Source organism: Echinococcus granulosus (assembly GCF_000524195.1).
Source record: "Echinococcus granulosus chromosome Unknown EG_S00030, whole genome shotgun sequence".
In the NCBI taxonomy this organism is placed as follows: Eukaryota; Metazoa; Platyhelminthes; class Cestoda; order Cyclophyllidea; family Taeniidae; genus Echinococcus; species Echinococcus granulosus.
This window is the reverse complement of record NW_020170410.1, coordinates 448,405-473,193: the sequence shown is the minus strand read 5'-3', so window position 1 is coordinate 473,193 and position 24,789 is coordinate 448,405. Positions and strand designations below refer to the sequence as shown.

Sequence of the window (24,789 nt, the reverse complement as noted above, 5' to 3'; positions counted from 1 at the left end):
CCTTGGATGTGGGAAAAGTTGGGATAATGTGATAATAAAGCATGAAGTTGACCAAAGATTGAAATACGCAGTTGACAGCCTTGACACAGACCACGTGGAGCAAATCGATTTGGCGCCGAAGCATGGAGCACTGCAGGAGTGTCACGAGATTCCAGCGCACGAATCGATACTTTTCCCCCGTGCCAAAGGAGACGGCCCTTTTCAGGCTCTTACGATCCCCTCATCCACCATTACACAGACCGCAGGATGGCCAAACTCTCACCTGACGTCATAAACATCTTGTCCATTAGAGCCTACTATGACAACAAGACCGCCACCAACACCACAGAAATGGCCAACCTGCTGAAATACGAGAGCCAGCACTTTCGCTGTAAAGTGCAGATTGAACTGCCTGAATGTATTGCGGATCGATGTTGGAGCATAGGCCTGGTTCAGGCCTGTGATCGTATGTATCTCGAGAACCGCTATGGTCAGAGTGGCAGCTCATTTTGGGAATTTCATCCCCTCAAAAGCGGTCGTCATAAAATGGTTAATGACAGTGATGGACGCCAGTATCCATTCTACAGCCTGACCAGTAGTAAATTTGAGATTCGTCGTGGTGTAGTTTCTGACAGTTTGGTGTCTCTGACCTATGAGGATCATTTCTATCCTACAGTGGCTTGGGAGCTGCCGTATTATGGAGGTGCTAAGCTCACTGATGTGATACGAAAGCAGGATTTTTGGGTCTGGCTAGTTGCGATTAAACGTGCAAGCTCAAGAAGCACCACTACTGACGTGTTCAATGCCAAAAATGACGAAATTTACATTCTCAAAACCATGCGTTGGCGCTATAACCTCCACATGACCTTCGACCCCAATCAGCCAATTGGAAGACGACTTCAAAGGATTTACGACACGCAGGAGGAACAACCAGTTATCTTGGAAACTAATCGACCCTTACCACTCTCCGCACTTAGTCCTCCACATTGTAATGCTGCTCAGTCTTTAATTTGGTACCCAAATAACCCTAGTGACAAACCGAAACTCCTAGTCCCTCCGAAACAGATAATCGTGCCCTGGGACACCTGGACTAATGACATGGCTCCTGGACGTCATCTCACTGTAAAGAAACCAGACCAGTGTAAATTGGTTGGTGAGTGGGCACATGACACGGAAATTGGTGTTGACGTTGGCACGATGTCCGGAGTGGTCAACAGCCGCGGTTGGGGCACCGCCGAAGGTGGCAGTAGTCGACAACGCATGTCTAGTCGTGCACGCGCGTAGAATGTCGTCTCAGCTCTGTCTACTAGTACCATAAACATCACATCGTATCACACTGACATGAAACAACAGGAAAGAAGGGCATCACAAACCTCTTTCTTGCATGTGTTTCTAACACAAAGTGTGAGACAGCCATTGCTCCAGCATACATTACCTCTCACCCTCACTCTCTACGACTACTTTGAGCGCCATCTTTAAGTGGTACGTGTCAATTCCGCCTGAATTGTCAATTTTTTTATTCTTACTCATTAAGAAGTCCACGTGATTGCCTTGGCGCCGAAAAATATCTCGCCCGGCTTTTTAATTTATTTATTAACATTTTGTTTTCCAGTAAATAATTTCATCAGACACTCTCATGCCTACGAAAATGCGCTGTTTTGTCTACCTATTCATAACTGTGGATATGTGCTTTGTTGTGTAAAACTTTTTTTGTTTACTGATCAAATTCCGTGCTTGGTATTTTATTCACTACGGGGATAATTCTTCCGTTTGCGACTGTTACTTTTCTGGGTGATAATACTGCCTCCTGCAAGTCCGTACTATAATTCACTAACTCTACCGAGAATGAATTTTAAACATAGGAAATGTGAAATACACTTTCATTAGCTCATCTATTTTATAAATTACGGTTAATGGGACACAGCTCAGAGCCAAACTATAAATCCCACCAACATGGTATTTAGGTCTAAACAGAGTAGGAAACTTGAGAGTCGGTTGTTTCCTTTGACTCACTTTTCGGATAAGTAGGTTAATCAAATCTTGTACGTTAGAGTTAAAATTGGCAATACAGCAGCAATTCAAGCGACTTTTACCCTTTAATGCAAATAACTTTTTTAACTCTTTTCAACTCTTCTGTTGATAACCAAAATCGCAGTCACTTTTTAACTTGTTCACGAGATTAGGAAGGAGGTCTAAAAACCACCAGCTAGATAAATCACAGTGTCAATTCGCTTTATTAACAAGAATCGGCAGGTCTAAACATTCATCCATTCATTCACTTGGTCGAGAAGTGCTCCATCCTCCCCAGTTCAGGGGTCAAAGCTATAGTAGGCGACCCTACCTCGAAGCTTGTTTCGGGAAGTTCAAAAGGAGTTGTAACCAGTCAGTTGTAACAATACACGAATGGTTGCAAATCAAGCGGTGTTCACAGTAATTCTAGAGCTCTCTCTAACCCATATGAGAGTCAAAACGCAAAACAAGTAAATGTCGGGAGTTTGCCATACTGTTCTGAAAAGGGAAATGTTAAAATGTCAATTTGATAAGTAAATACAAGGTTTGGGACTAAGGTATCCATTACCCTATGGTTGATTTTCTTCGAAAGTTTCTGCTTTATTGTTGGTTTCAAATATTACATGTCTTAATCTTAAATGTCGAAGCGAGGCTTCAAATATGAACGACTTTTGACATCCAGAGGAGGTGGCTCTTACCATAAGTAGTCGATTAGTGAGACAGTAAGCAAGTTTTGTTTTGATACCTTACTATTACTTTTCCTCATAAAAGTTACCACATTTAATCAGAGAATAAGTAGGATGGTATTATCATGATTAGCCGGTGTTGAAATCACAATACTAGTCAAGGTATGTACTTAGCTTTGGGCTCTTCCAGTCGTTGGAAGCACAAATTAGGGACAAAAATTAGGATTACGTAAAACATAAATTCTCCATGATGTTGCTTTAGCCTTGGCAAGAGTGAATAGAAGACCGAAGAGGCCATTAGCAGAGGCGTTGGTACCAAGACTGCGGAATAAAATTGCGAAGACCGAAGGGCTGATGCAAATGCCTTACTTTAAAATACATATTATTCGATTTCGCAAGCACTATCCTTCTTTTGGGTTCCCTCCCGTGTGCTTCCTGTACTTTCTTTCTTGTTTCGATCATCAAAAAGTAGTCGTTTTTTTGGCACGAAGACCATACGAAAAAGAAAATACGTAATACAACAGACAGTCATGACTTCTGTGGAGTTCGATGGGTCCAGAATTGTGTTTTCTTCGAAAGTGTTTCGTAGGAATTCGTTTATTTGGTATTGCTGGACTATCCGATGTTCTAATGCAAATGCACTCTGCATGTCACTTTTTCAAGCTGACTCATTTCCACCACCTTTATTGAAGTCACTCCATCTTGAATGGAAGGAGAGTTAAGTTTTCTAAGACTCATGTACAACCAAGTAAACACTGGAGTCAGCTTCAAATCCTTCACTCCTGACCTCACAACAGTGGCTATGGAGAAAAGCCTGAGGGCAGACTGAATTCCAAAAGTTGATGTGGCTTCGATGACCTTTCTAAGCGGACACCTTTTCTCTGTAAAGTTTAGGCACATCATTTAGCCAACGAAATTGGATGGCTTTCCTCTACCGACATTGAAATGTCTGAATCCACCTTGGATGCTTTGAGATGCATAGGCTTAGATACAAGTCCAATGAGAAATGAAGGAAATTGTTGGTGGCTTTTTGCAAGAAACAACACTAGCAGAATACTATGACACTGAGAAAAGGAGAAGAAACGCAAAACCTTCCTAATAATGAGCCTCTGATATCCAAGCAGCAATGCATCGGAATTTGACTTGTTTGCGAACACTTAGCTTAATAATTTAGTTATGCCAATATTTCATACTACAATCATACTCTTCCTGGAAATTGTCTTTGGATGTTTAGAAGTTTTACTAGAGAAATGAGCAAAAGAAAAAATTTATTCTATAAGGTCAGTTAATGCCAGCGCGCCGCGCCGAGCCCCCTCCGATGCTGTAATAAGGCCGACCGATACGGAAAAAGGATTTGCTCCTAGCCTGCCGTAGGACCGGTCGGACAGAGTTGCGGCTTGCGAAGCGTGAAATGTCCGCCTAGTTGAATATGATTTCACGTAAACTTCAGTTCTTCGGTTCTGACATCCTGAATTGAAGTTTGCTGACAATATCACTTATCTCAAAGCTAAAAAACGTAGAATGCTAGAGTAGATGACTTAACCGATTATTTGATGAAGTTTTTATTGAATTTCTTATTTTGCTTCCGCTGACAGTGTGAGATATCCTTGCGAATATCTGTACCGTCTAACTTTTCATAATTTGCAATCAATGTCACACTCCTAGACTTTAAATAAAATTTTTCACCGTAAATGTACCACATTTACCATAAGGTATATGCTTTCCGGAAGCTATAATGTGATCAAGGCTGTGTAGTGCCTCGAGTCATCCCTGAAGTCGTCTAAATTTAGTACAGTATGAGTATTTAAGGCCCTGACATTGTACTTTCGCTAAGCGGCATGGCATCCGGATCCCGTTGGTAGACCCTCAGTCCCTCTGTACCGGTGTAATACATTTTCTGTCATAGTATTATGATTCCTTTTAACTTTAGAAAAGGCTCCAGATGCTAAAATATTATATATTACTAACGTACGGAAAAGATGATAGGCTATTTTCTTGGTCTGAAAGGCGTGTCCCAAGGCGGAAATGCAGCCTTCATAGGCTGAAGTACCCTCAAATTTCAGCACAGATAAACTGACTTCAAATCATCACATCTCTACAAAAATTTATTTTCCATAATAATATTTAAAGACGTACATTTTTAGCCCCAAACCCGAAAACTGTTAATTCACTTTCTTCATATGTAATTTAAACTGGAGAAAAAGCCGAGAAACATTCTTAATTTCAACAAAATGATTCAAATAACCGGATTTTAAGCAAAACTTTCTTAAACAAATTTAAGCCTAAAAACTATAGTTTTTATTGAAGAAAATTGTTAGCTTATTACCAAAAAAAAACTTCCTGTAGCGTCCTGTGACTGGCCTGAAAATGAGGGCAGATTATGTGGAGGGCTGGGAGCTGCTGTCATGGCTCGGAGGCCATGCCACCAACCGGACGCACAAATGAAGAGCCTAAGGTTTCGGCAAAACCAAATTGAATAGTTGAATAAATAGTAATGGCATTACACTTTCAGCAATTTCCGCATTATTTTGTGATTTTTAAATTATCAACAATCCGTACCTAATTCCGTAGTTGCATTTGATACAGGGGTACGAAGCAGGTTTGCTGAATTGTTAGACCTAAAATGAGAGGTGTATCTTTGCTAAAGAAAATTTTAGGAAAATTTCTTCTTTACAACTTAGTTTTTGCTATATCTACGTTCTGTTTGGGATTTCCCGGATTGTGGTCGAATATCAAACAGACAGGAAGAAAGGCTAGCTCCACTCTTCGAAGTCCAAAGGCAAAAATCTTTAAAGCCGAGTCAGCTTTTGAACAATAGGCTCTGTAATTACTACCTTATTTGTAAATGCAGATTATATAGCCTCAAGTTTTTTAATTTGGTTGTTAAAATGAGGAATTAAATCAACAATTGAGGAGGACTTTGCGGTTCCACATCATCACTTTTGCTTGTGAACTTAGTTTTATGCTTAAGCTGCTGCTAGTATTTGCTCCGCGACTTCTCTAAAGACGAAAAAATACAATACGAGGACAGAAAACACATTGCTGACGCAAAGAAGGGGTGCGTGGCTACTGTCATGCTCCAGAGGCAATTCCGTTTAGAGAGAGGCACAATGGCGGTGCCTTAAGAACCCACAAACCCAAAACGACGAATTAAACAAAAGCCAAAAATGTTGCGTAGCCTTCCTCTTTTTCTAAGGTTCGCCTTTGCCTTCCCTCGGTCAACCTCCCGCCTTAGCTGGCACGGCGTGGTTGCGGTTGTAAGAAAAACACCCGTAAACCAACCTTGCCATTCATCCAATTCTCGTGCTTCTGAAAACATATTTAAACAAAGCGCCACTGATCGTTCCTAATGATTAGGCTGGATCTGGATTTGATTCATGTATTAAGGAAAGAGAGAGTGTGCTGGGCACCTCGTACTTCCATCGGTAGTCGTTAGCACACTCTCCCCAATACAGAGTCATTTAATAAGAGACGTGGCTTTGAACTGTACCATACGAATAGATTTTTGCGTCTGATCCTGCTTACCATTTTGTTTTCAATCCGATGCTGTTTAGCCACATATCTATCTCGGCTTTATCCATCTGTTAGAGATGTATGTAGAGCATTTTCACTTAAATAACACCTTTACCCAGGTACCACCGAAATATCCAAAACAAAATTTTCAGATGGTCCAGGGCTAGTGTTGATTCAGTTATAAACGCCATTTCCTACCCTTCTGTCTGGAGTAGCCACAGATTCTCCCATCCCCAGTATATTCCGTTCTCCCATCACGTTAAATTTTTGAATTCGGTAGTAGAAATCAAGGTAGCCGTCCTTTGGGATTGAGTTGGCTTTTTGCCGTCACAAATGCAGCGCCCCATGTCTTTTCTGAATATGGAAATATTCATACTACTCGGGTTAAGGGGCTACCGGCCTAGCCTAGAGAGCCATGCCATCCATCGTAAGTACAAGGGATGGGTCTTGAATGTCTGTGTAACCAACATCTAGAGTTAAACAAACAAGGTATTACACTTACAGCTTTCAAGGCATAACTTTTGCCTGGGCAATCTGTTTCACAATTAGGAGATAGCAAGCATTTGCTTCCATCTTGCTTGAGAAACCACTCTTTATTTAAGACAAATAATTTTAGGATGTTAGCAAATTAACCAATTTTCGACTCCAGGTTTTTGAAACACACAAATTTAACGTAATTTAACGTAATTTAACGCAGGACATGCCAAATTTGAAAGTCAAGTAAGAGCCTAATTTCATTTGTTGTAAAAAAAAAGAAACCACTTGTAACAACCTCTTATTCAATTGTATAGACACTTCTGTAACTCCTGCATCCCTAATGCTAACTTATCAGTTTGGGAAGCGACAGTGTTTGTAGAGGCGAATCCGTCGACAGAGACCATCTACAGGGCCTAAAATAGAGAAGTACGTGTAAAGGTAAAAGGAGCTGGTGGATTTTCTCCTGCTAGTTGCTATTTTTAACGGAAACACTAAAATTTCAACGTCCACATTTGTTAGTATACGTGTGGGAGTGTAATTGTGAGCATTAAAATGATTTATTTTGCAGTGAGCGAACATAATTTTCATTTTGAAATCGCTCACTTCTCCCTTAAAATTATGGAATCCTTTACAGCAATTTGCCGACCAAATATTTCTTCATCTATAATAGCAAAAGAGAAGTTCCAAAATTTACTGTGTTGCAAAGGTTTATGCTTACCGCTGCTTAGATTGGCAATATTTTCACCGATTTAACCTTCCATCGCCAATTTTACACCTTTAAATGGAGAGGACTACTTGGAGGAGGACAGCTTGTATTATCTAATGTGAGGCTTTACAAAGGTCAAAGTTTTAAGGAAATCCGAGCTTGTCTCCCCTTCAAGGATCGGCAACGCAGTTGCAGTCGCAAAATTTGACCACTCTTCTCACTTTTCACCTAAATAAGTAGAACAGTCTCGATAGGGCTTGTAATACGTCTATATCTTCAAGCAGTACCTGATATTGAGCAGTCCAAGGCTGTTTTATTAAAGGTATTATAGTAAAGTCCCTTGCTGATTAGTCGTGATATCAAACGATGGCCACAAACTCAACGCTTGACCTATAATAGCATGTTTTTTTCGAGTCATAAAGGTTAAACGCTATTAAAAGGAGTTTAAAAATTTCAAGTTAAGCTGCATGTACAAACATTTTTGCGACTGTTCTTCCGCTTCAAGCTCATGGGGCGAAATAACCCATTGTTAATATATCATTAAAACTCAATTCCTGCTTAAACAAGTCTTCAAATAACCTCCCGCATTTGTAAAAGGCGGTAAATGGTTACACTAGCATCCGCCTAAGTGAAAAGCGGAGTATCAACCGGATGGTAGGTGGAGATCAATGACTGTTATCAGCTTTTCCTTTTTCATAGTCAGTGTGCCTGCCATATGTTACGGACACTGCGAGAAAAAAGCTTTCTTCAACACGGAAAGGTAGTAACAACTCATGTGCTTTCATTGGGGTGTAAAATTGGCATTTTCTGATACAGTTGGTTAGGTGGAACTCTTGCTACCGTATTAGTCATAATTCTGATGTTTTGAATTCATGTATTTCGAACTCTTTAGACTAAGACCACACTCTTTTCAAATTTTTTGTGGTTTTTAAAGAAAATATTTTCCTTTTTACAGGCCAGCACGGAGAGTGCTGATCATACATGCCAAGAAACGACTAAATTCTGTTAAAAAATAATAACCTTAAGTCTGCATGGTTGAAGACACCTTTTGATCTCATTGAGGAGGGGTGGTTTTCTGTATGCAGAGTAAAGTCCTCCTTCAGGAAAATTGCCATGACTTTGGCATTCTTATTTATTTAAACTTTATCTTATCCGCTTTGGTTTAAAATGTACCTCTCATTTTTTCCTTTTGACTTGGATAACGCTCTGCTATACTTTAAACGCATAATTCATGTTGAAGTACCCATGTTGTGACATTTAGTTTGAACTGTCCTTCTGAAATGACTTCACCACGTCAAAGTTCCTGACGCACCATATTTTCTACAGGTAAATAAAGTGTAAGATTACCAAAAGAATAAGCTTAAAGTCTTGATAATGTGCTTTTTAACAAATCAGGGTTACACAAAGAGAGAATGTGAATAATGCTGATATTCAAATGATACGCTTTTGGATAGCATTAGCTACGTAAGGCCCCATCTTACAGGTGTGCGATTTAAAAGAAAATCAAAGCGGTTTTGTTGACATATCGGGTAATCTGAAATGAGCAAATTAGCCGTTTCCTTTTTTTATACTTGGGAAGTCCAACAAGACCAGGGTTCCTTTTAACTAGCTATCTTTTTAAACAGTAGCATCTATCAGACCCTCTTCCGTAGTGGTTTGGTTATTTAACTCTTCGTTTTGGTTTCTTCGGCACTTAGGGCCTGCTTTTATACTTCCACCTCTTGGTACGGCCTCTGGGTCATGCCAATAGACTCTAGTTCTTCTGTACGTCAATGTCAGATATTTTTGTCCAGGATTTTGTCTAATTTCCTCTTCGGTGCAATTTCGGGACGCTGCTTTGGTGGCAATGGAAAGCAAATTTGACCCCAAAGGATAACTACTCCGATTTCCATTCCTAAAATGCTGAATATTAACGTGACGGAAGAAAATATGTGATGAGTCCTAACAGAAGGGTTGAAAATTACGTATTCCTTCGGCGGCCACTCCTGTATTATGTTTTATACGAATACCAATAACCCCTGAAGTTAAAATGGCCTAAAATCATTTAAAAACTCTTCGCTGCGGTGCTGTTTACAGTATTCGTATAAAGATATCAATAAGGTAAACAGGTAACAACTCCTTCACCTCTCTACCATGTAAATGAAACCCAAATTGGCATGGCTCGACAGCACTGGATTAAAAGTGTTTGCTCGACTACCGAAGGACATACAAAATGTCTAGAGCATTTTCCCTTTCTCTACTATTTTCTTAATCAGGACGCTGGCTGACGCGCTTGATTTGTAAGTGTTTCTCTTACAGCACTTGCTATTTTTTGATAGCTGACCCAGATGTCGAAAAAAACGCATGAGGGTGGGGGGGAGCATGCAGTACTTGTATTAGTATTTCAACTCTTTGTTTTGACTGCACGGAAACTGAGACCTCTGAGATTCTACTTCAGCTAAACGACATGGTCTTTGGGACATAACAGTAGCTCTGCAATCCTTCTTCACTTCAATGACACATATTCTGCCCCACCACTTTACCTTATTTCGTCTTCAGAGAAGTTTAAAGGCGCTACGCTATAAAATGTTCTTTACACTGATTTACACGGTCTCGACTAAGCCACCAATTATCTTGGCAATCACTTACGTCTGTTTCCTTAAGCCTTTTTTCTATTTATATCATGAAACAAAAGATCCTCTGTCTGCCTTAATTACACAGAAAGGATGTATTCATCTACAGCGCTTTGTCTCCCACCGCAAATTAAGAATTTGCCTGGAGCTAAAATGAATTACCTACTTAAATAAGCGTCTAATTTGATTTATTTTCTATTTCAAGTTAGGAACTTATCTTTGATGAGGTGAACGCTAATGCCTCCATATATATTATTTTTTTGTTTTCAAAAAATGCTGAACTTTTGCCTCCATGATATATGCCAGTGCACCCTCCCTCTAGGGATTCCAAACGGCATAAAACGAGAGATTAATTGTTTCTTATTCCAATGCTAGCGTAAAACAGCACATTAAAAAAAATAAAGTTCTGCTTTTGTATATTTTATTTTACGTATTTTCCGATGTCACCTACAATGCATAATTTGATTTCGTGGTAAGTGGCAGACTCAGTGAAGTGGACAAAAGGCAGTAATTGAAATGATTTCAGGGTTTTTTCCCACTTCCATGTATTTTCCTCTTGTATTTCGTCCCCTCCACGTCATCGATTGTCTCCACCTTGCAGTTCTTCTCTTAGTTTACTGCCAAGTTATTTATAGGCCCAGAGAATTCGGCCTAATTATGTGACAATGCAACCTGGTTACACCTTGACGGCATTCTATTATGCCAAATGATGAATTTAACAGCCATTGTTATACAATTTGGCTAATTCGTACCTAGGAGTTCCGATTTTTCTTGTTTCATTTGATATGTCAACGCAAAAGTAGGCTTGGGAACTGGTTCATACGCCAGGCATACATCAAGCAATACGATTGGTCGTTAAATATTTTGATAGTAGTTGTAAAAGTAGTTAAAAATGCCCAACTTTTACCATTTTATGACAAAAGTTCAATTTTGTGGAGCTAGATTTTATCATAGTGCGGTAGTTCCGACTAGGTCCTTCTCAGAGGTTAGAAGCGTTGTTATCAGTGAATAATCTACTCATGTGCCATGGAAAAATGTTTCGCTACTACTTCTACATTTCATTTAATGCCTCATTAAACGTATTTTTGTGCAAATTATAAAAAACATTAAATCTTTACTTTAGACACAAAAGGCAGATAAGGTATGCATGAATAACACTTTTAATGGAGTCGGATGTGTGATGAGGAACTCCATTGGAAAGTCGATGGTATTTTAATGCCAGTGTGTATTTCAGCACTATGGAGTGACATTTCATGCTGCACAAAACAAATGGCTGTCTATTTTAGCTGCTTTTATATTTACAAGACAGATTAATTCATTTCAAGATCTATTGAAGAACTTAAGAGCTTTCTGTATAGCACAAAATTAAAAAGGCGACTTCTCGTGAGTTGCTTCATATGTTCCTTTAAGGCCAAAAGTAGCACCCCTAGTCTTTTTTAAAGTCGAAAAAAGGCATGATACTGAGGCTGAAAATGCATTATCAACATACAAAAGGGCTGGAGGCTGTTGGCATACCCCCGAGGCCACGTCGCTCAGCGGAAGTACAAAGACGGGGTCTTAAACCCCTGCGAAATCAAGGAGCTGAATTAAACAAGTACTCAAAATGCCCTACACAATTGTTTCCAGGTATTCATTCGGAGCATTTAATCCCGTAATTTTTAGAAGTGTTGTTTTATTTTAGACGTTATTCCTCCTGATTAATTTATTGTCTGGGACGGGGTTATAAAAAAGGGCAGCCAATTTCTACTAATAAAATATGGTCGAAAAATATTTTAAGGTGGTGCTAAAGAACTATAACGAAATTTGGAAAATGGATTGCGAATGAAAAGTCCGTCTTCTAGATTTCCACTTCCAAAATTTGGTTCTTTTCGGTAAGACATGGTCAAAAGTTTCCTCCCTATCACCTAACAAACCTTCCCGTGGAATAAAAAATCGTTTATTTAAAAATACAGAGTTTAAGTAACGTCAGTGAAACGGTAAACAACGACATCATTGATTTGAAAACACAGTCCAGCATAAAGTGAAGACAGTGTCTAAAAATTGGTTGAAAGCAGTCGACTGTTTTTATCGCACCTCCTTCGTTCCAAGGCTCCGTGAATGAATAATGCAGTACAACAAAGACTGGAAAATTATTAAGCGAATTTACAAAATGATAACAATGAAATCGCAAAAAATCAACCAGAAGTAGGCTATATTCTTTCTTTTTTGCTTTTTATCCACAAAAATGTCAGGGTGAACTTGTTTCCTCTTGCTTCTCAATACTTTTGTCCATCATGTTTACATGGAGAACATAGCAGGGTTTGGGATGTACAAGGATGTCCAAATTATCCAGTGCCCCTGCATTAAACTTGAGAGGCCTTGATACGGTAGGGTAATCGGGCGATTTGGGCGAGGCAGAATTATGCCGTAGCTGTTTAAATGTATTCAAATCTAAGCTGCAAGAGTTAATCCTTTTGACCATATTTTCTTCAAAACCAGTAACATCTGCGAGAAGAGAGCAGGATCCGTAAGTGGGTCGTTGATTGAAAAAACGCATATCATGGTTTGGCTGTTGAAATAACGGGTGAGGACAGGTCGAAGACGATAACCAAGGTGAGTCTAAAATCCTCTCAATTGAGCCATAAGAGCATCGACCACTAGGATTGCTCGAAGCGTTGGCAAGGAGTGATACTGTTGACAGATGCAGCTCGTCAAGTGCCTCGGTAATGGGAGGTGCCAAGAGTGCATGATCCTGAACACCGTAACATTTGGGACTTGCCATGCCAGTCCCCTCCTCCTCAAAGTCACACAGTCAAGCCCCGGTAGTCCTTAAAATGGCCATTACGGTTGACCAACCAGCCAAATTTATGCGTTGCATGCGATTGGCCCGTGCGTAGCCAATCAGATTAGCTAATTGGTGGGCAATTGCTGCATTTTAGTACGGGCGACGGACCTTGGTATTTGCGGCCTGGTTGTCTGCATTGGCACGGTAAAGGCATGACCGCGTTATTTAAAGTCCTCATCGAAAAATGCGTTGAAGTTTTTCAACCACATTGCCATTAATATGGGGGGATTAAGAACGCCAAAGTCGATTTGCACATAATTAGCAGAATTATGTTGTGTTCAAGTTCCGGAACAATTCAAGTTTTACCTCAATTGTCTACGCATAGAAACAGGAAGGAAGTTTATTAACTATGGTAGTTGTACTTTATAACTTTGTACGTAACAGCTCGATTGGTTTCTGAAAAAATTCACATGATGAAATTTGCCATCAAATAAGGGTAAAATGTTATATTTTTCCGTTGAAAATCTGAGAAACACTCCATGCAAGAAAAAACATGAAAAATTTCAAGTTACATAGGCGATTATGTTGTTTGACGGCCCTTGACATCTTCTTGACCGTAGAACAGTTTTGACAAGCTCTTGGCGGTTAAGGTAAGGGATGGGATGTGGGAAGCAATTTGCTTTTCACCAAATAACTAGTTACAACTCCAATTTCTCCTCAAAAAAAATTATTTTGGAAATCCATTTTTTCATACCTGAGTAGAACCAAAACGCAATTTTTCCTCTTTTAAGCACACCCGAGATTACAAAACCAGAAGGGAATTGCAGGGGCAGTTTAAGCATTAAAATTTTGTTTACAGTCACGAGTTTCATATCAAGAAAGCGTTATTTTTGTGTCATAAATGACCATAATAGTACAAACCAAGAAGGCGTGTTTTGGTAAAAGGACTAAGTGCAAAAACTTCTTTGGCAACTTCTTTGGTAAACAACCTTGTCTCGGCGATTCCTTAATACGTCTATCATGTCACGCATAACAAAATACCCCTGCAAATCTGCGCAGGGGTTAAATTATGTGAAAAAATGTCGGTATATACTATCATTTTTACTTACCAACATTTTTAGAAGATTTGTTTTGCGTATAACAATACATATTTTATTATCGCTGTAAAAATGAGGTATGCTTGGGCAGAAGTAGTTTTGGCCCATTTTAGGAGTAGATGTTTAGAGTATTTCCAAGGTAATAAATGAAAAGTGTTCCTAGACTTTAAGCATTTGGTTAATCAGGGTAAGTTGGATTAAATTAATCAGTGTGACACTATCTAAATTCCCCAAATCAGACAAAACCTTCCTATGTTCTGAAGCGGTGACTTATAATTTTTACGAGTAATTTGTTAAATATGGTCAGAAGTTTCACTAAAAATTAATCACTTTTGTTTGAACTATGAACTGTAGCATCCCGAGTCTTCCCTGTAGACTGGAGAAGACTATGCATTGCCGATGTACAGAAAGGCTTGATGGAGAAGGCACTAGCATGATCCGGTGGCTATGCTGCTTAGTGGAAGAACAAAGGCGGAGCACGACATGCTTGTGAAACTAATAACCAAATAGCCAAAGTATTACGGAACAGATACTTTACAAAACTCCATTTCATCTATCAAACTGCTAACGGAGGGCGCTATTCTTTTGACGTGCTAGATAACTCTATCATCTAAGATTTTGCATGTTTATGAAAGCAAAGTCTGAAACTGACTTTTTTTAAAAAAAGACTTAAGCCTAATATAAATTTCAGTAGATGGTTCACAAGCTTTTATCCTCTAAAATTACTTTTGTTTGACCACCTTTACTTGCATTGTTGAGTGTAGAGTTAAAGAAGAAAAAGTGGAAACATAAAAGAAAAATTTCAAACAAACAGTTTGAGTTTAGAAGCGACAATGTTAATTATACTGCCTCGCAAAATCCATTTTTGAAGTCCTATCCTTCGGGGTCTGGGTACTTGTGGGCAGTCTAAAGAACTCAATCAGCTGCACAAAAGGATGAATAATTAAACCGCAAGTAGAACGCTACATCAATGCTGATGCTTAAAGAATAAAACAATAAAATACATATTAAGCGCAAAACCATTTTACTTAGAGGTTTCCGGAAATGTCCAATTAGTTTCAATTACTATTAAGGTAAGCATCTCGCAATGATTTGATTGTTACGAGAGCACCGCTAGGTGGCATGATCTTTCCTACTTCGACAATGTAAAGTCTTCCACAGCAGCGCTACTCTTTTCGACTTCTGCGTAGACTCAGGGCTCTTCCTTGGTGTTAGCAGAAAGCGAACCCCATACCATAGGGCAACTTCCCTGACTTTCATTAATGAATGCCAAACTTTAGAGTGCCGGAAAAGGGCATTTGATGCGGTTGGGAGAATCTGTGACGACTACTAGCCAAACTATCTAAATCTCGTATTCTTAAGAAATGTCTTTAACAGCTGAAGTGAAACTAACCCTCAACCATTTAGAGAAGTCCTTTATGCAGCTGCCTACATTAACCAAATGAAGATGTCAATTAGCGGGCAGGCGATTCCTCCTTACCTCTCTATTAGCCGGGTGAATTCATGATTAATGTTTGGACAGCACTGAAGTGAGAACAATGTGACAGAGAGGAACAAGACTGAAGTCTCATCCCCGCAAAACTATTTTAGACCCTATCCCTTATCAAATGACTGCTGTAAGATCAGTATTCTTGCGACTGGCGATGGACACAGATGTCCAGTACAATTTCTCTTCTCTCTGTACATTTACCAAATAGGACTAAACTTCAGCTTCACTGGTTTTATCAAGAATGATTAGTGACTTTGCCGTCAGACATGGTGTCATTTGCACGTAAATTCAATGACTGGCGTGGCCGGTCCGTGAGTGTTTTTCCTACAAGGCCGACTACGTTGTGATGGCTGACGCTGGAAGTTGACCAAGGGGAGCGCTGAGGATGGCGTTCAAATGGAGAGGGTGACTCGGCAATACTTTGATCATCTAACTCTGGAGTTTTCTTCCCTGAGTTGTACCCTCTCTATGTGGCCCAGCCTCTAAATAACGTCAGTAGTCCCCTTGCCCTTCCATACATCAGCAATACATTGTTTTCATTTTTTATAACTTCTCTCGACTGTGGGAACTGTTCAAGGCAAAACAGCTCTTTTGTTGTTTTTGATCCATAATAATCTCTCACCTTTCAATTTAAGCAACTTTTTCGTGTCTTTGTGTAAAAAACGATATTTTAACTCTGCAACGGTTAATTTGCAACATCACCGCACTGGTTTTTTAATCTTTTAACCAATAACCATCCTTGATTTTAAATATTCTTGGTTTTTAACTGCAATTTAATTGCCCATCAGTCAGCCAAAGGAAATGTACGCCCAACTTCTCATGGTAACTTCCGCTCAACACATTATGAGAATGTTTTTTGTCAGTTGCATTAATCTATTGTCTTTCGAGGCTTCTGCAAACTTGATCAGTCGTCGCCAGCAAGAATTTTGGGCCAAAATTAAACTGTTAATAGTTTGGTAAACTTTCATTCTAACCTTTAAATTGTACCTTCGGTGCATGTTAAATAGGTCAAGTGTCTCTCTCTTCCACCTTAGTCTTCATGACCCTCGAACCAGCAGATCAGTTTGAAGAGGACATGCTTAAATGGGAGGTGGTAAATAAAGGGGCTACAGATATCACGGTTTAGTGTGTTCAAGGAACATTTTCTTTTTAGGGGGCTGACGGCGTCCGATCAGTCATGAGGTTGGTATTTACCGACTACCTCTCGCTCAAAAGTTACATTCAAGCAAACATGTGTTACACGTGGAACGTACTTGCTTACAACTTGTAATACTTTGAAGTTTCGGCGCAATCACAAAAAAACTGTCAAAATGCAGTGATATTCGTTAATCTCGCTTTCTTAGAAATTTTACGGCTGAATTTTTTCACTTTGATCTGTTTAATGGAGATGCTGTCGGACGAAATTTGAAATGCATCTGATATGCTCCAGTGGTTATTAAAAAGGGAGGCATTTTGAAATTTCCATTTGCGAATGGACATTATTGAGCATAGAGATGAAGGAAACTGCAGTGACTGCATGCTAATAGGGCATTACCTTGACTTTGTGTTTAGTTCTGCATCATATTTACGTAACACCTCAGGCTCCCTCACTGTACTTCCAAGCCCCAGGATGGCCTCGTGGTCAAGTAGTTAGCCTCAGCTCTTCTGTACATCAGTAATATATCTGCAGCCATACTCCTATGGCTTCTTCGGACCTCAGAGAAGTGTCGGGGCGCTACACTAGGTCAAATAATGTGACCTGCGGTGTCACACCCACTCCATTGAATAGTGAATGAATTGTCATTTGTTTATTTCCCTTTCCAGATTTGTATATATTAACATTTAATTTAGTTAAAATTTAACTCCGGTTGATCACGTTTTGCTAACCAGTTTTGCCACACTGATTTCCATATAAGTAGCGCGTTGCAACAACGTTGCAATTTGCTCTATTTTTCATTAATCATGCAGTTGAGCTCCTTTTGTCCCATTTTTCTAATCGAAAATGTGCTCTGGCTCATTAATTCAAGTGCGTGCTGAGTTTATCTACTTATTTTTTATGGACGTAAGATATTTTGTGATCTTCAACAAATTACCAAAATTGTAGACGTTTGAACTAACGGCCTGGGTTTTTCAACTGAAATTCCAGATGATAGTGATTTTTAAGAAAAAATATTGTGGATTTTTGTTTCAGTTTAAAAAAAATGTCTACTCTAAAATCGTTTTTGAGTCAAAAATTTGGGTTAGATATTTAGGTCGTAGTAGAAGGTAAGGTTGAAAAATAAGGTAGAGTAAATAAGATTTCAATCAGTTAGACCTGCGAACATTGAAGTAATTTTACTGCTGTTATTTGTGTTTATTTATTTTGCTATGCCTCAATTATTTGTTCAACTCATTGTTTGGGTTTCGTGGACACTTTAGGCTTCGCCCTAGTTCCTCTACAGGGCGGCATGGCAGTAATCCTCACCCCTTTCCGTCGTCAGCAATGTAGTTTTTTTCTCCCTGAAGAAGGACTCAAAGCGCCATGATTTGCAGAAAACTGTATATTTATTCAGCTGCAGAAATAAAAGAAATGCTTTAAACGGCTAGAAATTAAAATTTTGGATACACAAATTCATTTGGTTATCACGTTTATTGCTAGGCGCCTAGGAGGAAAATGAATTATTACAGCCCATGTTTATGTCTTAGAGGCATTTTACCCAGCAGCTAGGAAATGCGCTTAGCCTCAAACCCAAAACTGTCCTCATCTCTCTCCTTTATTACTTCGAACCAGACCAATCTATTTGCCACACTGCCTGGTGCAACCAGATGATGGAATAGGAGGAGGCACATGGCATGTGCATGCAGTGTTGCTAGCATACATGCTATTTACATCTTTGGTATTTATTTGTATATTTAGATAAGATTTGTCGGCACTTTAAGATGCCTTAATTGTGCACACTTTTTGCGCCAGCAATATATTTTTAGTTATGTTATAAGCCTTCGGAAAAGGAAAAAGTTATTTGCCTATCTGTAGTACCCTGAGTGTTTCCTGAAGACGAGGGAAGTCATAATACAATGGCAGATCATGTACTGTCGACGAACAGAAGGTTAGCGGTTGGACTACTAGCATGGTCCAAAGGCCATTCCACTCAGCGAAAGAACAGAGCCGGACCTTAAAGACATCCGAGCAGCCAAAAGAGTTCAACAAATAATCAAATTATTATGCTATCAAAATTTTCAAGCCCAAAATTGTGCGGTTTGCCAAAACAGATTAGTAAATTTAGTTCACAAGTTTTGAAATTGCCCTAAAATGCCACCAAAAATTTGATTTGTACTCAAGCCAGCGAAGGCCAAATGTGTTTTTAAAATAAGCTTTGTGTAAATTTATAACCCATCCGGTTCGCATTTCAAACATTAACTTTGAATCCTACCGTAATACTTTGATTAATTGGCTAACACCTCGTTTTTGCGTCACACTCACTTAGGGCCTTAAGACTATTCTTCCGCTGGGCAGCATGGCTTTCAAGCCACGCCAGTGGCCCCCATTCCAGCCCTTCAGTACGTCGCCAATGCATTAGCTGCCCCGGTGTTATGTCTACTGCCAACTTTAAGGAAGACTCGTAGCGCTACACTATTTCTTATGTTAAAGCTATTTAAACTAGATATTTTCCTTCTTCACAGCACAACGACTTAAAATGATGATTTAAAAATAAGCCTACCAATTAAATATTTTATTACTCTTGCCTATCTCACATAAACTGCAATTTGGTGCGCCTAACTTTTCGGTTCCTTTGTATGACATTTTTGTTTAAATGCACCTTTAAGACGAGAAGCTGATAGTAAATGCTAACTTTGCGAAAAATCGGCCGCTGGCGACGTCCGAGAATTAGATGTGACCTGAATACGGTTAACCGAGACATCTGTACCACCTTATTTGCTGCCACCTCATAAATTATATTCTCGTCAAACCAGTCTGCTCTTACCAAGGGTATGGAGGCTGAGGTGGAAGAGGACGAAACACCAAGCCTATTACACCCTTAATAACGATTTTATGCAATTTAAAAATGAATTAAGCGGGCCATTTTGCATTTAAAACTGTTTCATTTACTTCCTTATTTTATTCTGCTACTCGTTTTACTCCCGTGTAAATGGGAGATTTAATTCATGATGCATTATGTAAACCCAAGAAGAAGCATGCATATTAATGTATCTTAAATAGCAATAATACCATTTTTACATTGTTAAATAGCCTCGACATTTGCGTTGAAATGTTATTAAGTTTTCTTTCCAAACAAAGACGGTTTTGGTTTTTATAGAGGCAGGTTATTTTTTTGTCCCATTACCAAACCATTTTCCTGGAAGAAGGCATTACTGATAGTATCAAATCATTTCTGTCTTCTTTGTAATTTTTATTTGTAAGACATCACTTTTTGAATAAATACAGTTATTAAAATCAATACTTTCTCAGCCTTTTGTAAATACAATGTGGCCTTGTGTTTGTAACTGAAGGCAATTTTCATGTCTGTCTAAAAAGTTTGTTTCTTGTCATGCGATACCTTCGAATACGCTGTCTAGTAGTTTGTCATAATGATTCCTAAATTACTGCCAGCTCTTTAGAATGTAAGCTTTGCCTGTATATTGAGGATCCAAATCATTATTTGCTTTAAAATGTGGCTGCGTCAATGGCTTCTAGATTTTAAGTTCCTAAGTAGGTTAGCCCTACGTTTGTTTGGGATTTTGTGTTGTTGAGACGTCCATCTTAATTGGGATTCTGAAATGGTAGAAGCAACTAGGTTTTATAGATTTACCTCCTTGACTACCTGTATTCCCTTTCAAAACGTGTTCAGGAAGACGGCTCAATCAAATACCACTGTTGGTACGGTCTTTGTTGTCAAATTCTTTAAAAATAGCTCTTCTATGTATTTTGCTGCATGAATTCAAGGACTAGCCCAAAAAGTTAATTGACCTCCATCTAGTGAACAAACAATTTATTTTGATCAAATAAATGCAAACTAGCTCTTGTGCTTGTCCATCTACTAGGTACCTTCTAACCCACTCCAACTTATTTAATTTGTTAGAGCAACCTTTTATGAAAAGAATATTTCTATTTTTCCACTCTATTTTTATGAATAATACTGAATTCCACGCTCAAACTTGTGCAGCGCTTTTCAATGGACATGTAAAGACTAACTATTTCCTGATGCAGCTTTGATTTCAAGAGCTGATATAATTTTATTCGCCCAACTGCGTAGTTTAAAGCAAGCCATACATCAAAAGCCATGCAGTGTGCTAGCAAAAATGGCATGCTGCAGTTGTAAACGCAAATGACGCTTTTTGGGCCTCCAGTATATTAGGAAAATTGCTTTTGCCGATTCTACTAAACAGCTTCTCCGAAAATACTCCTCTCCGTTTCTGATAGCAACGTTCAACAAGTCATTCGTGAAATATACGCTGTACCAGGAGCATTCCATCCAACCATTAATCACGCAAAATACTTATGTCTGCTAAGTAACTTGTCTCAAAGTCATTTCATTTAGTCAAGGTCCCTGCAATTAATAGCTAGGACAGATGGTCATAAAAATCACTTAAGGGATAAATCAGGTATTCTTTCAGTAGTTCCGTACTACGCCTATTCGACTGCTTATAATATTCAAAAAACGGAGTGGATGGATTTTTAAAAAAAATGAATTATAGCGTCTAAAGTGGGTTTTTCGTCAAATAATAAGCAGATATTTAATAGCAGGAACATTAATTACAAAACCTTCTGTCATTTTGGAGCTTTTTTGTAACTCGATTAAAATAAATGCTCCTACTTTTTTGGTGCAGTTGGTGCACATTCCAGAGCTGAGAATATGATTATTCGCAATCCTTTTTTACTCCACGGATAGTCACCAGTGGAAGATCGTTAAGATCACCGAAAGATGTAGAGCTTTCGTGGCATTTTTAGATTAAAGCTTTTATTTGATGTAAAATGACAGCAAAAATAGCAGAATCGAATTGAGAAGGTACTTTTGATCCTTTTAGGGATATGGATAATTTTACAGGATGGAATGTTCTCAAAGTGTGACATGATTTAAATCCCATAGGGAATTGACATTTAAATAATTTGTTTACGACAAATTGACTCGCACTAGTGCCTGATGGCAGGACAAAATTGTGCTGACATGTTGTTTGAACCAACTCTGCATTAGGTACAATCCCTTGAGAGTATCCCATAACCAAAGATTCACTTTTTCAAACAACGACTTATTTGAGAAACTTCTCTAGCATACACAAGTATGTGTGCGCAGGTATATTTCATTAAGTGCTCAAAATGCACAGGCAGACGCTATCACAACGGTCCAGACACTAACTTTTCATGTAAGAAAGTAAAAAAAAGTAAAAAGTGATTTTGTACTGCAATACCGAGTTCTGAATTAACCAGGGTATAAAATTTTGGTGTCCATCCATGAGTCACTTCTCGACTTTGTTTACCGCTTTGTTGGAAACGTTTTGTCTGCGGCATTCACTAATATAATTTAATTTCGTTTCTAAAAAAAAGGGTTATAAAACCGACGATACTTCAAAACAGCTATTCGCATGGCCTTCAATTCCAAAGTTAGGTTCAACCTATTTTCTTGGTGTCCGCTTGTGATATAAAAAAAAAAAACAAATTTGATGTTCACATTTAGTTTAAAATATGCCAATTAATTACGTGCAATTATGTATATTCTTCATATCTTACCTATTAGCTTACAAATGCCAGTTCTCACTTTACCGTAATGCAAGTCGGCAGGCAACAAAGCATGAAAAGAACTGACAAATTGGATGTGTTTCATAAGCTCAATAAAATGTAAGTACGGATTCAAGAGTTATGGTGAATGTTACTTTCCCCTTACTACCTGCTTGAGGGGCAGGCTGGACAGCTTACAAGGGCAAGAAATGAGTAACAACCGTCTAGCCACCTGTAAACCATCTTCGCAAAAGTACGTCGAAATCGTTGTCCCAGGAAGCAGTAAAGGACGGTGTTAAGGGATGAGTTTAACATCACAGAGAACTGACAAATGGCATAGAAGACACTGTAATTTGGAAATATTGCCTTTACTAAGTCACTCATGAATGCTTGCATCAAGTTGTCAACCATGGGTAGAGATTGGAATGCAATGAAGACGGAGACGAGACAAAATAGTCGTCCAGTTACCCGTGCTCGTGCATAGGTGAGTTTGGTGGCATTAGACGGTTTTTCACTATGTGGAATGTAGTTCCGATGACGATAACTCTCTTCTATTCGCTCCGTGTGAGTGTCCGATTCCTGAGCGGGATTATGATTGCCTCCTGAATGTATTTTTACGGATATACGTTGAGGTATTTTGTCTCTCTTCTCTGTGAATTCACGGCGCACATGATGTAGCAAAAAACCAAGGCGAGCATTCAGAACTGCCACAATACTTACGGGGATCACAAAAATGCCAAATGTGTAACCATACGACGTGTAGATCGAGATGTACAGCTGCTGTTCACCCAGCCTCGTGATACGCACTTCAGTACAATTGCAAGAGGCGTTGAAAACTCGTAGACTAATGGGAATGTGTTCAAATACACGTGGGAGATTGCAAATTACTGCAAACACAAAAATGCAACTCACCATCATTCTTGTTACCCTGCGAGTTCGTAAAGCGTGCAGACCGAACGGATGGCATATATTTACGTAGCGAACAATGGAGAAGAGAACGACTGTATACACAGCACAAGTTTGAGCGGTCAAAGCGAGAGGGTAGATGGCATGGTAATAGCCTGAATTATCCATCCAATTTACCACGCCCTCTGAGGCCAACACGGGAATGATAAAGCTGATGAAGTAGAAGAAAATTGTAGCCGCATCTGCAATAGTGAGAAATTTAAGAAAGACGCTGGAATTAATGCAAGAAAGCTGAGGTTGATGTAAAGTCTGGAGAGTGAGGTAGTTTCCAATGAAGCCCAATATGGCTATGGGGCATGAGAGGGGTCCAAAAATGAGCCAATGTGCGTAGTTGATCCCCCGGTCGCTAAATGTGGAGTTATTATGTGCCGACATTTGAAATGTACAATTAAATCCGGACAATGATCAATCACTAAGGTAAAAGTGGGTTGTGCATCTGATTGGTGGGGGAATGGGAAATGTGATTGGATGTGGCAAGTCCGGACGTTAATTAATGCTACACTGTTTATTCTGAAAAGAACTCTTGAGTATTCTTCAGCAGCATTATTGGCTGTAGGAGTTGTAAAATATTCGTTTTCACTGTCACTCACCTATCATATGCAACCATGCATGAAACTAATGCACCGATGTCCAGATAAATCATAATTACATACTTTGTGTGCTGGTTAACATCCGAGTTTTTAACATTTTTGTTCTATAACTTTGACAATTACATATTTAGAGAATATAATATAATTTCCTTCAACGCGACTATTTTATGTATCAGATATCAAAAACTTTCGTACGTTTTCAGTATGGGTCGCTAAAAGGGACTTCTTGGAACTTGTTGGCTCCTGTGAAGTTCAAACGACAGTTTAAGTGGGTCAGTCTATCGGATGAGGAGCTCCTTACTGTGGCCTCTACTTTAAACCCCTACCTGATGTCAGCAAACTCAATTTAGCTTAAGTTTATGGATAGAAGCCTTCTGTTAATTTACTATAGTATATCCATGATACAGGTATCCCTCATTAATGTCTAGTGTGAGTAATTCGTAAACAATTCATTGCGCATACGCTAAACGGGAAGACAAAGTCTAAGAAACTGCTACTCAAGTGAGTTTCGGATGGTGGAAAACAGTCATCAGAGGCTGTCAAATTTTCTACCGACTTAAATGCCTCCCAATGTCTGTTAAGCAATTAAACATATCGTTGTTTGTCTCGAAACGATATGCTAAGCCAGTGCTCATCCTATACTTACCGCACAGCCTACCTCACTACCCAAACCACTTTATCTCCATTTGGTTTATTTCCAATAATGCTATTCACCATGAGTCGTTTACTTACCAAAGACCAAGCAAGCACTCGGCAGATTCAGCCGCTCGATGCGATTTATTTGGAAGATAAGCGAGAAAACTTGATCTACACCCCGGACTAACCAACGTGTGGAAGCAATTCGCAATTTTAACCCTATATGACAACGAAAGATAAATCAAGACCCAATTTCTCATAGCACTAAAAGAACCGCCTGTAAGAAGGTTTAATACGGCACTTTAATTAGGATGGAAGAGTAAAGAGAATGGGAGAGGGAAGGTGCTGCTTTGCCTACATCTATCGTATTCCCCTGTTAGTACTTCTCCAAATAATGTGCGTCAACACTGTTGGACTTTGGATAGCGAGTCGGAAAGCAGTGGTGAGATAGAAACAGAGTAGACCGGGTCATTTGCTTCAAGAGACCATTTATTGTGTCAAAGGAAAATCCGAATCACACTTGAGTCTCTTTGAATTGACATTGGGTTACAGATTGTAATAGTAACAATTTCGACGAGGACAATATTTTGAAAG

General features: G+C 39.1%; 3 protein-coding genes across 3 annotated transcripts; 2 read left to right on the top strand and 1 right to left on the bottom strand. All coding sequences in view use genetic code 11, as the record gives it.

Moving 5' to 3' along the window:
* Positions 1–246: 246 nt before the first annotated feature.
* Positions 247–1,263, top strand: EGR_04673 (hypothetical protein; the record flags this gene model as incomplete). Its single annotated transcript, XM_024493922.1, has 1 exon — positions 247–1,263. The coding sequence occupies one exon, from the start codon at positions 247–249 to the stop codon at positions 1,261–1,263; it is 1,017 nt and encodes a 338-aa protein (XP_024351675.1).
* Positions 1,264–12,087: 10,824 nt separating this feature from the next.
* EGR_04672 (hypothetical protein) lies at positions 12,088–21,080 on the top strand (the record flags this gene model as incomplete). Its single annotated transcript, XM_024493921.1, has 11 exons — positions 12,088–12,167; positions 12,215–12,281; positions 13,869–13,983; positions 14,609–14,679; positions 14,831–14,917; positions 17,417–17,577; positions 17,625–17,717; positions 19,608–19,706; positions 20,308–20,470; positions 20,829–20,892; positions 20,986–21,080. The coding sequence occupies 11 exons, from the start codon at positions 12,088–12,090 to the stop codon at positions 21,078–21,080; spliced, it is 1,095 nt and encodes a 364-aa protein (XP_024351674.1).
* A 1,088-nt stretch (positions 21,081–22,168) lies between these two features.
* Positions 22,169–23,344, bottom strand: EGR_04671 (FMRFamide receptor; the record flags this gene model as incomplete). Its single annotated transcript, XM_024493920.1, has 1 exon — positions 22,169–23,344. The coding sequence occupies one exon, from the start codon at positions 23,342–23,344 to the stop codon at positions 22,169–22,171; it is 1,176 nt and encodes a 391-aa protein (XP_024351673.1).
* Positions 23,345–24,789: the final 1,445 nt, after the last annotated feature.